General features: G+C 44.9%; 1 protein-coding gene across 1 annotated transcript in view; it reads left to right on the forward strand.

The window, feature by feature from the left end:
* The first annotated feature begins 4138 nt into the window (after positions 1-4138).
* Positions 4139-15344, forward strand: part of LOC126249195 (organic cation transporter protein-like) — a 152648-nt gene continuing 141442 nt past the window's right edge. The window contains exon 1 of the mRNA XM_049950849.1: positions 4139-4415. Within this exon, the coding sequence (XP_049806806.1) occupies positions 4139-4415 (277 nt within the window). The remainder of the gene's footprint in view (positions 4416-15344) is intronic.

The raw sequence follows: 15344 nt of genomic DNA on the forward strand, positions 1-15344 counted from the left end.
CCTCTAATAGCTTACAAATAAGATGAAACAGCTTTGTAATGGCTGGCTCTCGCAAGTATCTCCATGATTGTGATGGAATGTAGCACACTCCAGTAAACTGCTTTCGACTTAGGTCTTTCAGTGCTTTGTCAGATTCTTCTTGCAGTATCATATTTCCCATCTTATTTAATTTACTTCCTGTTCTCTTTCTATAACAGTTTCTTTAAGTCAGTTTCCATTCGATAGATCGTCATAGGATTTATTTGACTCCATAAATATCTACAGCTGTTCTTTCCATTGCTCAAAATCGTTCTCCATTTTCATCTTCTGGAGAAATGCAAGAACGCAACTGTAGTAGACTGCTCGTTCACTAACCCTGAGTTCATTGAATTTGTTGAAATTTGTGCGAGGGCAAGGACACAGGTCTAGGTAGAGAAACAGTCTAGTTCTAGTACGTCTCCAGCCACTCACATCTTGTGTTCTACGTGGAGCAAAAACATTGTCTAACAAAGCACCCAGAAGGGGAGGAGGAAACTTCACGGGATGAGAGGGTTTTGAAGTTAATTCAGATTACAAAATCTGAGTAAAGTTTACAAAGAACAACATTGGTGCAGTCTCGCAGCGTTTCTACCAGTCACAAAACCTGCAACTCTAATCGTTTACATACCCGCCAATGCTGTGTACACGTACTAAATTATATTTACGTGTAAGTATGTCTCATGGGTGCTTCAGTGTTTTAGGCAGGCAGTGTATTTCTGTGCTGCGAAATCAAGATATGCACTGAAGAGCCAAAGAGTACACCTGCCTCATATCGTGTAAGGCCCCCGCGAGCACGCAGAAGTGTCGCAACACAACGTGGCATGGACTCCACTAATGTCTGAAGTAGTGCTGGAAGGAACTGACACCATGAATCCTGTAGGGCTATCCATAAATCCGTAAGAGTACGAGGGGGTGGAGATCTCTTCTGAACAGCACGTTGCAAGGCATCCCAGATATACCCAATAATGTTCATGTCTGGGTGTACGGTGGCCATTGGAAGTGTTTAAACTCAGAAGAGTGTTCCTGGAACCAATCTGTAGCAATTCTGGACGCGTGAGGTGTCACCATTGTCCCGCTGGAATTTCTCACGTGCATTGGAAAGTACGATGGACATGAATGGATACAGGTGGTCAGGCAGGATGCTTACGTACGTGTCACCTGTCAGAGTCGTATCTGATGGGATCCTATCCAATTGCACACACCCCACACCATTATACAGCCCCCACCAGCTTCAACTCTTCCCTGCTGACATGCAAGGTCCATAGATTCATGAGGTTATCTCCATACCCGTACACGTCCATCCGCTCGATACAATCTGAAACGAGACGTCCCACCAGGCAACAGGTTTCCAGTCATCAATAGTCCAATGTTGATGTTGACGAGCCCAGGCGAGGCGTAAGGCTTTGCGTCGTGCAGTCATGAAGGGCACACGAGTTGGCCTTCGGCTCCGAAAGCCCATATCGATGATGTTTCGTTGAATGATTCGCACACTGACACTTGTTGATGGTCCAACATTGAAATCTTCAGCAATTTGCGTAATGGTTGCACTTCCGTCAAGCTGAATGATTCTCTTTAGTCGTCGTTGGTCCCGTTCTTGCATGATCTTTTTTCGGCAGCAGCGATGTCAGAGATTTGATGTTTTACCGGATTCCTGATATTCACGATACACTTGTGAAATGGTCGTACGGGAAAATCCCCTCTTCATCGCTACCTCGGAGATGCTGTGTCCCATCGCTCGACTGCCAACTATAATACCACGTTCAAACTCACTTAAATCTTGATAACCTGCCGTTGTAGCAGCAGTAACCGATCTAACAACTCTGCGCCAGACACTTGTTATCTTATATAGGCGTTGCCGACCGCAGTGCCTATTCTGCTTGTCCACATGTCTCTGTATTTGAATACGCATGCCTGTACCGGTTTCTTTGGCTCTTCAGTGTAGATTATAGGGCCGATGTTTAATAGTTGTGCCATGGAGGCCATTTTGGTACCGATGTGTAGCGTGCGATGGCACTCTACTTGAGAGAATACCGTAGGTGTAGAGCACACTGTTAATACACTACTGGCCATTAAAATTGCTACACCAAGAAGATGACGTGCTACAGAGGCGAAATTTAACCGACAGGAAGAAGATGCTGTGATATGCAAATGATTAGCTCTTCAACAAGAATGAGATTTTCACTCTGCAGCGGAGTGTGCGCTGATATGAAACTTCCTGGCAGATTAAAACTGTGTGCCCGACCGAGACTCGAACTCGGGACTTTTGCCTTTCGCGGGCAAGTGCTCTACCATATGAGCTACCGAAGCACGACTCACGTCCGGTACTCACAGCTTTACTTCTGCCAGTACCTCGTCTCCTACCTTCCAAACTTTACAGAAGCTCTCCTGCGAACCTTGCAGAACTAGCACTCCTGAAAGAAAGGATATTGCGGAGACATGGCTTAGCCATAGCCTGGGGGATGTTTCCAGAATGAGATTTTCACTCTGCAGCGGAGTGTGCGCTGATATGAAACTTCCTGGCAGATTAAAACTGTGTGCCCGACCGAGACTCGAACTCGGGACCTTTGCCTTTCGCGGGAAGTTTCCAACTGATTTCTCATACACAAACAGCAGTAGACCGGCGTTCCCTGGTGAAACGTTGTTTTTCTGCCTCGTGTAAGGAGGAGAAATGCGTACCATCACGTTTGCGACTTTGATAAAGGTCGGATCGTAGCCTATCGCGATTGCGGTTTATCGTTGCTGCTCGCGTTGGTCGAGATACAATGACTGTTAGCAGAATATGGAATCGGTGGGTTCAGGATCCCAACGGCCTCGTCGAGATGACAGGCATCTTATCCGCATAGCTGTAGCGGATCGTGCAGCCACGTCTCGATCCCTGAGTCAACAGATGGGGACGTTTGCAAGACAACAATCATCTGCACGAACAGTTCGACGACGTTTGCAGCAGCATGGACTATCAGCTCGGAGACCATGGCTGCAGTTACCCTTGACGCTGCATCACAGACAGGAGCGCCTGCGATGGTGTACTCAACGACGAACCTGGGTGCACGAATGGCAAAACGTCATTTTTTCGGGTGAATCCAGGTACTGTTTACAGCATCGTGATGGTCGCATCCGTGTTTGGCTACATCGCGGTGAACGCACATTGGAAGCGTGTATTCGTCATCGCCATACTGGCGCATCACTCGGCGTGATGGTATGTATTATGTATTGCCGTGTGACGAGGGCCTCCGGTCGGGTAGACCGTTCGCCTGGTGCAAGTCTTTCTATTTCACACAACTTCGGCGACTTGCGCGTCGATGGGGATGAAATGATGATGATTAGGACAACACAACACCCAGTCCCTGAGCGGAGAAAATCTCCGACCCAGCCGGGAATTGAACCCGGGCCCTTTTGGATTGACAGTCCGTCGCGCTGACCACTCAGCTACCGGGGGCGGACTGATGGCGTGATGGTGTGGGTGTGGGTGTGCTGTGAATATATATGTAATATACCTCTTGTTCGCACTGACGGCACTGTGAACAATGGACGTAGCATTTCTGATGTGTTACGACCCGTGGCTCTACCCTTCATCCGATCTCTGCGAAACACTACATTTCAGCAGGATAATGCACGACCGCATGTTGCAGGTCCTGTACGGGCCTTTCTGGATACAGAAAATGCTCAATTGCTGCCCTGGCCAGCACAGTCTCCAGATCTCTCACCAACTGAAAACGTCTGGCCAATGGTGGCCGAGCGACTGGCTCGTCACAATACGCCAGCCACTACTCTTGATGAACTGTGGTATCGTGTTGAAGCTGCATGGGCAGCTGTACCTGTACACGCCATCCAGGCTCTGTTTGACTCAAAGCCCCAGACGTATCGAGGCCGTTATTACGGCCAGAGGTGGTTGTTCTGGGTACTGATTTCTCAGGATCTGTGCTCCCAAATTGCGTGGAAATGTAATCACATGTCAATTCTAGTGTAATATAGTTGTCGAATGAATACCCGTTTATCATCTGCATTTCTTCTTGGTGTAGCAATTTTAATGGCCAGTAGGCTCTCTCTTGCCTTTGTCTTGTCCGTAAACACGACGGTACTGCAACCCTGGTCAGTTCTCGGGTTCACTTTTCCGAGTAGTATGTATGACCGAACTGGTGCGCATGCGCAGGAGGGTTGGTCCGGCTTGGCTGCGTGGGGGCAGAGCGCGTTCTTCGCGGGCTGCGTGCTGGGCACGCTGTCGCTGGGCGCGGTGGCGGACCGCGCGGGCCGCCGGCTGGCGCTGCTGGTGGCGTGGATGCTGGCCGCCGCGGGCAACGCGCTCGCCGCCGCCGCCCACGCGCCGCCGCTCTTCGTGCTGGGCCGCGCCGTCGCCGGGCTCGCCACCGACACCAACTTCTTCATGATGTACATCCTCGGTAAGCTACTGCTCTCACCGCAGTTCCTTCTGCCGCATATTACAGGGTATTTCAGAAGGAATAATAAGTACACTAACAAAAAAAAAAAAAAATACACATCAACAAGAAAGAGTTAGAGCTACTGACAGCATTGGGAGATGGTTGGGTTGTTTGGGGGGGAAGAGACCAAACAGCGAGGTCATCGGTCTCATCGGATTAGGGAAGGAATTCGGCCGTGCCCTGTGAAAGGAACCATCCCAGCATTTGCCTGAAGCGATTTAGGGAAATCACGGAAAACCTAAATCAGGATGGCCGGACGCGGGATGGAACCGTCGTCCTCCCGAATGCCAGTCCAGTGTGCTACCACTGCGCCATCTCGCTCGGTAGCATTGGGAGAGCCAGTCCTGACAAAACTCTACCATCTCGTGAGCAAGATGTATGAGACAGGCGAAATACCCTCAGACTTCAAGAAGAATATAATAATTCCGATCCCAAAGAAAGCAGGTGTTGACAGATGTGAAAATTACCGAACTATCAGTTTAGTAAGTCGCGGCTGCAAAATACTAACGCGAACTCTTTACAGACGAATGGAAAAACTGGTAGAAGCCGACCTCGGGGAAGATCAGTTGCCGGCCCCGATGACCGTGAGGTTCTAGGCGCTGCAGTCCGGAACCACGGGACTGCTACGGTCGCAGGTTCGAATCCTGCCTCGGGCATGGATGTGTGTGATGTCCTTAGGTTAGTTAGGTTTAAGTAGTTCTAAGTTCTAGAGAACTGATGATCTAAGATGTTAAGTCCCATAGTGCTCAGAGCCATTTGAACCATTTGAAGATCAGTTTGGCTTCCGTAAAAATGTTGGAACACGTGAGGCAATACTGACCCTACGACTTACCTTAGAAGAAAGATTAAGGAAAGGCAAACCTACGTTTCTAGCATTTGTAGACTTAGAGAAAGCTTTTGACAATGTAGACTGGAATACTCTCTTTCAAATTCTGAAGGTGGCGGGGGTAAAATACAGGGAGCGAAAGGCTATTTACAATTTATACAGAAGCCAGAACGCAGTTATAAGAGTCGAGGGACATGAAAGGGAAGCAGTGGTTGGGAAGGGAGTGAGACAGGGTTGTAGCCTATCGCCGGCCGGGGTGTCCGAGCGGGTCTAGGCGCTACAGTCTGGAACCGCGCGACCGCTGCGGTCGCAGGTTCGAATCCTGCCTCGGGCATGGATGTGTGTGATGTCCATAGGTTAGTTAGGTTTAAGTAGTTTTAAGTTCTAGGGGACTGATGACTTCAGAAGTTAAGTCCCATAGTGCTCAGAGCCATTGGAATTTTTTGTAGCCTATCCACCATTTTATTCAATCTGTATATTGATCAAGCAGTAAAAGAATCAAAAGAAAAATTCGGTGTAGGTATTAAAATCCATGGAGAAGAAATAAAAAATTTGAGGTTCGCCGATGACATTGTAATTCTGTCAGAGACAGCAAAGGACCTGGAAGAGCAGTTGAATGGAATGGACAGTGTCTTTAAAAACGAGGATAATGGAATGTAGTCGAATTAAGTCGGGCGATGCTGAGGGAATTAGATTAGGAAATGAGACACTTAAAGTAGTAATGGAGTTTTGCTATTTGGGGAGCAAAATAACTGATGATGGTCGAAGTAGAGAGGATATAAAATGTAGAATGGCAGTGGCAAGGAAACCGTTTCTGAAGAAGAGAAATTTGTTAACATCGAGTATAGATTTAAGTGTTAGGAAGTCGTTTCTGAAAGTATTTGTATGGAGTATAGCCATGTATGGAAGTAAAACATGGACGATAAATAGTTTGGACAAGAAGAGAATAGAAGCTTTAGAAATGTGGTGCTACAGAAGAATGCTGAAGATTAGATGGGTAGATCACATAACTAATGAGGAGGTATTGAATAGAATTGGGGAGAAGAGGAGTTTGTGGCACAACTTGACTATAAGAAGGGATCGGTTGGTAGGACATGTTCTGAGGCATCAAGGGATTACCAATTTAGTACTGGAGGGCAGCGTGGGGGGTAAAAATCGTAGAGGGAGACCAAGAGATGAATACACTAAGCAGATTCAGAAGGATGGAGGTTGCAGTAGGTACTGGGAGATGAAAAGCTTGCACAGGATGGAGTAGCATGGATAGCTGCATCAAACCAGTCTCAGGACTGAAGACCACAACAACAACAAACAACAAGAAGAAAGAGTTGTGCGATACAAACGAGAGTTGGTAGGTGTGTTTCTACATCTGAAAGATGACGTCTTTTCGAATTTTGTGCCAGTTTCGTAAGTGTGGTGCTAGTAGCGTCACTTTGAACATGCAAATCAGGTTTGTTTTAAATACACGCAGTAACGGTCGTGAGCATTAGTTACCTTTGAGACTGGACGTGGTGAGTTGATGTTAGTCAGGAATGCCTTTAAGGTGACAAAGAGGCCATTACCAACACCTCGCTGAGTTTGAACGAGGTCGTGTAATAGGGCTACGAGAAGCTGGATGTTCCCTCTGCAGTACTGCAGAAAGACTTGCCAGGAATGTAGCCACTGTACATGATTGCTGGCAGCAGTGGTCACGGGAATGTACGGTCGCAAGCAGATCGAAATGCGGGCGGCAGCGTGGCACTACCAAAAGGGAAGATCGTGTTCGGCGTATGGCTCTAGTTCAGCATACTGCATCTGCAGCTGCAGCATGAGCAGTCTTTGGCACCACAGTGACACAACGAGCTATTACAAATTGCTGACTTCAAGGACAGACTGGAGCTAGACGCCCTGTAGGGGGCATTCCACTGACACCAAACCACCGCCACTTGCGAGAACTCATTGGAGGACTCGGTGGAGGTCTGTTGTGTTTTCTGGTGAAAGCTGGTTCTGCCTCGGTGCCAGTGGTGGCCATGTGTTCGTTAGAACGAGGCCAGTTGATGGCCCGCAACCAGACTGCCTGGGTGTTAGACACTGGACCTAAACCTAGAGTTATGGTCTGGGGGCGATTTCCTATGACTTTCGTGGTTATCTCATGCATCCTGACTATAAATTTTTATGCCAGTTTGGTGATTCGACCTGTTGTGCTGCCATTCATGAACAGCATTCCAATGGGTGTTTTCCAGCAGTATTACTCTCGCCTACATGCTCTATAGGATGTCATCATGTTACCTTGGCCTGCTAGACCCCCAGATATGTCTCCAGTCGAGCACATATGGGACATCACTGGACGACAATTCCAGCCTCATCCATAAACAACATTAACTGTAGCTGTATCGACCAACCAAGTGCAACAGATATGGAACTGCATCCCATAAACTGACATCCGCCACCTGTACAACACAATGCATGCATTCAACATTCTGGTGGACGCAGCGGTTATTAATGTACCAGCATTTCTCGTTTGCAGTGGCTTATCTCGCGCTTACATGAACCCTTGATCTTGCATTGTTCATCACATGAATACGTTATCTAGAGAAATGTATTCCCGAAATTTCATTAGTCTACATTAATTATTTTTTGGTGTCGCGAATTTTTCAGTCAGTGTACTTTAGGAGGACGTATTCTAATACAACATTCTATATAATAGGTGTCCAATTTTTAATGGTTACAGAGGCACTGCTGTTAGAGTATAAGACAAAAAAATACAGAAACAAGGTGTTAAGTTGATTTTCATAAATTCCGTTTCCGACTTCAATGCACTTTCAAATTCTCTTGACAAAACTTTTTGCATTATTTTATGAGGGCAGCACTATCCATCCTCCAGACGATCAGTTCGTCTCTTATTTACTTTTTCTTTGTAGATTTCGCCTTCCAACCATTCCCACAGGTTAAAATCAAAAGAGTAACGTCCGGAAACTTCAGTGATCATGGAAAGTAACAATTTATGCCGACCCATCTTCCGTGGAATATTAGGTTTAGACGATACGTCACCTGTCGACTATAATGTGCAGGGGCCGTGTCATACTAGTGCTTATAGCCAAAGGAACCCCTTCCAACAATGCTGGAAGCTCGTTTTCAAAAACGGTTCCAAGATGATGGCTAACACAACAGGGCCAATCTACTAATCGTCAAACTTATCACACCACACATTTAAAGGTAATCGTTCTTGAAGACGTTTGTTCACGGAGTCTTGCTGGTTTTCATCGGATCACCGACGTGAGTTACGAGTGTTTTTGACAACGTCATGTGTGAATGTGACTTTATCAGTAAACAGTGTTAATGGATTAGTCGGTGATATGGCATTAACCATCGATAAAATTTCAATCTTTCACTTTCATCACTTTCTCTGAGTTGTAGAAACCACTGCACATGATAAGAGCAGAAGGTGTGTATACGAAATGTCCACCATATTATTGTATGTGGATCACTGGTATGTGTAGAAATACTGCATGTGCTTGCTGAAAGACTACGTTCTGTGAACTATGCTCTGTGCATTTGCACGTTCAAACGAAATATGATTGCTGGGCACCGCACCAGTCTCACGCTGTTTAGTAAGCACTCTCGAATCTCGTCTTCCGTATTCTACAGAAGCAGTAGCGGCGTTTCTGTTAGAAAACCAGAATACAGATACCATATCCACATACTCACCATCTGTAAATGTGAGTGGCATACTTAAATGATACAGTGGACATGGACAAAAAATCGAAACCACATTCGAAAAATCCGATTATGAAATCTCAAGCACAACTTCACAACTTAAACTTCAAAGCAAAAATGACAGTATATGACAGTAGTATCTGTTCCCGAAAGAACAATTACCGTGGATGACCATGCAGCTTTGCTAGAAATGAAATGATAATTAAATGGACACCCTAGCTGCAAACAGGCGTTGATGTACTTCATTGGGGACATGTTGAAAATGTGTGCCCCGACCGGGATCCCGCGGTGGCTCAGATGGATAGAGCGTCTGCCATGTAAGCAGGAGATCCCGGGTTCGAGTCCCGGTCGGGGCACACATTTTCAACATGTATCCAATGAAGTACATCAACGCCCGTTTGCAGCTAGGGTGTCCATTTAATTATCATTTCAAAAATGACAGTCTTTAAGTATACCCATAGTCCTTGGAGTCCTAAAATACGACATGAAACCAACTGTATCTCGGTAATCAATAAACAGTAGACATACATGGGATGTGTTATTGGAATCTGTCTATAGTACCATCTCCTAACGTATGTACTATTCCTTCTGAAATACACAAAGAATGGTCGAGAGCCTCAGTCCCAGGTTTAGTTCTTCTCAAAATAAAAAAAATTGTACCATCAGCATGAAAGAAGATACTTACAGTCAAGAGTCTCAGCCACATAGACAGCTCTTCTGCATATATCTGTGTCATATTATCACCACGAAAGCTACAGTCAAGGCTCTGAGTTCCAGAATTAGTTCCTCTCCACATGTTCTCTACACAGTTAGCAAATAAATGTCTAGGTTTGCCTGTTGAATAAATGTTCCACCTCATCTACTACTGCACCGTCACTGGGTAAGTGCCTACCAAACAGTTGGCTCTGGGGGCGAGGGAGGCGGACCACAATGGACAGATGGATGTTGGGGCCAAATTTCATATCTACATCTACATCTAAATGTACAAACCCCGCAAGCAGCCTTACAGTGTGTGGCAGAGGGTACTTCGTGGACCACGATCACTTCTCCCTTTTCCGATTCTAGTCATGAATGGTTTGTTGGAAGAACGATTGTTGATAAACCTCCATGTGAGCTCGAATCTTCCTAACTTTATGTTGATGGTATTTTCTCGAGATATACGTAGGAGGAAGCGATATAATGATTGATACCTGATGAATTGGTGGTATCCCAATGCAGTCACATGATTTACCCATTTTCTGGTTGTGGTTATGAATACAGACTGTCGTTATCGCGTAGAGGGTGCTGCGAATATGGGTGGTAATGACCAAACGAGTGGTCTTGGACTATGAAGCACCAGGTTGGGGCTGGAGATGGTAGATACAGAGCATATGCCCCCTTCCACTCCTCCAAACCTATCAGGCGAGCAGCTATAAGGATAAGGGCACTTGGTGCTGTTGCCTGAAGAAGGTTCGTCCTCCATGCTACACCTGGGCGAGCACCCTTCGTAGGGGCATTAGGATGGAACGAAAATTAGCATACTCGTTCAACATCATGTAATCATTTGGGATCTTGGATCCATACTCACTGTATGGAGGATTTCACGATACCATCTTTATGTTGTTACCTATGGACAAGACTCACCAGTTGTATTACTGCTAAGCAGTGGCTAATGTTTTTATATCTTTTGTAGATTGCTCTTTAAAGTGTATTTTTATGTGTTTGCTTCTTAGATACAATCCATAGACTCGACTTCCAACAAAGTGTTTTTCTGTCAATAATGTAATGGGATAAATCTATATGAGAACTGAGGCAGAAATTCGAGCCCAGAACTGTAACGAGGCCGCAGCCAAACAGCAGGTGCTCGTCACTGAAGTACATGATCAACTCCTGTGTCATCAGACCACGAACACTGGAACCAGACCACAGCCTGACATCATGTAATTGGTGCAGCTTGGCTGAGCTACTAACGGTTATGCCACACCTTCTGGATATTGATACTCTCCAGACGCTTCTATTTTACTGAGAAACACCACTGTTACCATGGAATCAGCAGGGGGAAGAAGTATATAATCATGGCCGAACAAGCTCATCATCATTTGGGAGCTCTACAGTATGTGACGCCCAGTTTGTGTCAGGCGGCTTTCTCGTCATAACTCTGCCACCACCAGGTCATGAAGGAGACACCTCTGCCTATCTGCCCAGCCCAAGCAGCCAGCAGCACGCCAGTTGCCCACCCCTGCTCTTCAGTGTCAGTCCGGACTTTGACTCCAGTTGACGCCATCACTATACCTGCAGCGTGGACACATTCTGCCCATTTCAGCTTGCCTCACATACTGGAGATGCCAGAGCAACGCTCTGTCTCCCGGGCAGTGCATGCACTCTGCTTTCTGTTCATCGCATGCAGCTACAATGCTGGAATAAGAAGGAAATCCACCACAATTACTATACTAGCCAGATGGAAAAATTAAATTCCACATATGTCTCTCCAGTTTCCCAAACCTTCTACAGACCTTACCAAGTCCACAGGAAGACTCCATACCATCCCGACAAGCAAGAACAGCTCATGTTTAATTCTGTTTTCCCCACAGCCATCCCTGTCCTGCTACATTTTGGCGCCCAGTGGGGACGATTCTGCTTTCATTTGCTATAACAGAGCAAATATTCAGAAGGGAGGAGGAAGCTAAATCGAACTTCAAGTGTAGAGATGGTATGTGTAATTACTTCAGTGGTTACAAAATCGAAGCAGAGGCACAAAAAACATGACAGTATGAGCCCACTTATAAGTAAACAGTGAGATTTTTGGGGAAAATTCGAGCATGTACCGAAAGGATACACTAATAGGAAATGGAGGTGGAGTATTTGTCGCAGTAGGCAAGCAATTCAAGTCCACCTAGATAGGAATTGAAACTGCATGTGGAGATTGGCTGGGCAAGACTTAGTATCAAGAGTGGGTGTAAACTTACACTGGGATTCTTCTGTCGACCACCTGACTCCCCTTCGGATGTAACCAGAAACCTAAGTTCACTAGTGTATAATTTCTGCAGTCATACTGTCATCATTGGAGGAGACTTAATCATCCAACCATCAACTGGAATAATTACAGTTTTGTGAGTGGTGGACATCCTGAGAAATATTACATAATGCATTCTCTGAGAATTATCTAGAACAGATTGTTCTGAAGCCCACTTATGCCGGAAATACATTGGGTCTAATAACATTATTCTGTTAGTGACCATGAGAGTAGATATGTTGTGCCTGTTCGAGTGCAAAGTTCATTGTTGCCAGATTTCCCCCTACCCTCACATCTCTTCTTGTGACATCATTTGTTGTTGACAGATTACCCCTCCCCCTTCCTCCCTCCCAACCTCCCTGACAGAAGCAAATTGCGCTATATACAAGAGACAAAGAACACAAAAATGGCCAGAATCTCAAAATTTGGTGGGAAATTCAAAGATAACCCAATTGTGCTACATGGTTTTCATTACTCCTTTGATGTCACTGTGGAAGCAGTGCTGTTGTTCTAGGTATAAACTGGTGGAAAATTAAAAAATCCAAGCTAGTGCATTGTCATGTTGTTGCGAAATTAAAAAATTCAAGATGGTGATCCAAGATAGCGACATTTGCATACAGGCATATTCTCCATGATGTCAGAATCCAAGATGGCGATCTAAGATAGCTGACCTGGTTTAGTGGCACAGCTTTATAATGTCAGAATCCAAGATGGTGATCCAAAATGGCTGACCTGGAATATAATTGCAAAGTGCGTTGTTGCAAGGTTTTCTGGGTTTTCCCCTGATGTCACTCACCTGAGACAAAAGATGTTTGTTTCCCCTGAAGGTCCAAGCTTGCCTGGTAGATGAGAGAGGTTTTTGTTCTGCCAGTCTGAGCCTGTGATTCTGAAATTAAGGGCATTTTCTTTCAAGGTCATCCTCCCTCTCCCTGCATCAGTTCTAGGCCAAAGGGCATTGTCTCACGTGAGACAAGGAATATTTTTCCCCCTATGCAAGTCCAACGCTGTCTCAGTCTGGACTTGACTGCTGACCGACTTTCATTGACATGTTTTCCCCCCAAGATCTTATTCACTCTGATCTGCATACTTACAGAATTCCTAGGTTTTTCACCCCTTGAAGTTGTCACACACATACTGCTTGTCCTAAGTTAAAATACAATCCCACCTAAGTTTTGATCTTCTCAACTGTGCTGTGCTAGGAACGTTAAGGCATTTAAGCCACATCAGAGGAAGGGTCCTATGCGCCATCCCTGCTACCATGCTCTGCTGCTGCCATACGGTACCTTCTGTACTGCTCCCATGCTGTCTGCAGTAGCTTGTTAGTTAGATGTATGTTCCGTAGACTTTTGGAGTGATTCTTTTATCCAAATGATGTGGAACGAGTCAGTTTACAGGATATGTACACATGATTACTGTTAACATTAGTGAACACATTATAATTTATTCCTAGTCATGCAACTACACTTAAAAACGAAGTTCCCTTTTTACTGGCTACCAGCTTTTAAGCAGAGATTTGTCAGTGGAATTAAAAAAGTTGCCCAGGAGAAATGGTTTTAAATTACATTTAACACTTCCTTCGCTATCTGTCAGACATTTTATATTATTCAGCAAATTATCAAAAATTTTTATTACTGCATACTGAACTCCACTTTAAGACCCTGACAGCTTTAACAGTGGATAATAAAGACTTTTCCTCTCTAGCATTGAAGGTATGTACACCACTGTCCTCAAATTGTGATGATCATGATTTTGATTTGTGGGGAGCTCAACAGCATGGTTATCAGTGACCGTACAAATTAACAATCTTTTCACAGTCCAGTTTCGCCATTTTCCCGAACAATGATGAAATGATGAGAAAAACACAAACACCCAGTCCCTGGGCAAGAAAATTCTCCAACCTGACTGGGAATTGAACCCGAGACTCAGTGATACAGAGGCAGAAACACTAGCTGCTAGACCATGAGATACGGACTTCTCGAATTGTGATGGATTGTTTATGAAAAAATTTCATTAGCGAAAATATGTATTGTGATGGCACAGTTAAAATTTTCAACTCGTTGAAGAGGTACCTACATGAATTCTGTGGGTGAACACCACGTATTATTTTTACAACTCCCTTCAATACTTTCTTTCTAATTGACGAGTTACCCCACAAAATAATTCTATAAGGCATTATTGAGTGGAAATATGCAATATATGTCAGGAGGCTGAGACACTTGTCTCCAAAATTAGCAATAATACAAAGAGCAAAAGTAGGTGGACTTAACTGTTTGAGACACTCAGCGATATTTACACCCAAAAATTTGGAGCATTCGACTCTTCTTACTGACTCCTGCCCATGTGCTGCATCAATTTTGTTATGACTCTATTTGTTGTACAGAACTGAATGTAGTGTGTGTTTTTTTTTTCAAAATTTAGGAAGAGTCCATTTTCAGACAACCACTTAATAATTCTTTGGAAAATATCGTTTACCAATTATTCTGTTACTTTCTCTCTAAAGGAATTTATTATAAGATTAGTATCATCCGTAAAAAGTACCAAATGTACTTGCTGAATGTTAACTGGAAGGTCGTACGTATATACATATAAGGAATAGGAGTGGACTCAGAATTGAATCCTATGGGATCACCTTTGTGATTTTACAGCAGTAACTAATATTTTATCAATTTCCAACATTTTCTGATTTATTCGGCACAACCTTTTGCATTCTTTTTGTTAAGTATGATTCAAACCAGCTGTGTGTAAAGCCTAGTCCCAATCCCCCCCCCTAAGTTTCAATCTGTCCACCTGTGCCACACTGGGAAAATTTATGCCTGCTGTGTGTTCTATGCCATGGAGCCAGGCTGCAAGTCACAGCCACTATGCCGTGTGCTCTGTAGACATGGCCACCACCAGCTCATCCATGACTGGTGTAGAACCCATGCCTACCTGCTGTGACGTTACTGGTTTCACCACTGCCGCCGCCACCTGCTCTGACTGCGGGTTGTACACTCTACTTGCCCACTAACACCCACACTGCCACCAGGAAATGGCTGCCACATCCCACTCCACACTCCACCAAATACAGAGGGCACCACACCGCATTCAGCTGCATCAGGACTGTGTGAGAGATATGATTGCCAGTTCAGCCATATTTTATTCATAGCTGAATGGATAGTTATTCATAACTGGAACAAAAGATGTTGATTCCCCTTACATGTAGAAACCTACCCGTTAAACAAAGGTGTTTTTCTCCTACCAGTCGAAGTTTGCATTATCGTCAACCATGTAGCACATTCCAACACGAAATTATGGTTGCTGTTTACAGCTGACGCAATGGATGTTCTGATTATTGCCACATATTTTTCACCCTATATATATCAGTGAACATAAATGACTA

The sequence above is a fragment of the Schistocerca nitens genome, chromosome 3 (genome assembly GCF_023898315.1).
Source record: "Schistocerca nitens isolate TAMUIC-IGC-003100 chromosome 3, iqSchNite1.1, whole genome shotgun sequence".
Lineage (NCBI taxonomy): Eukaryota > Metazoa > Arthropoda > Insecta > Orthoptera > Acrididae > Schistocerca > Schistocerca nitens.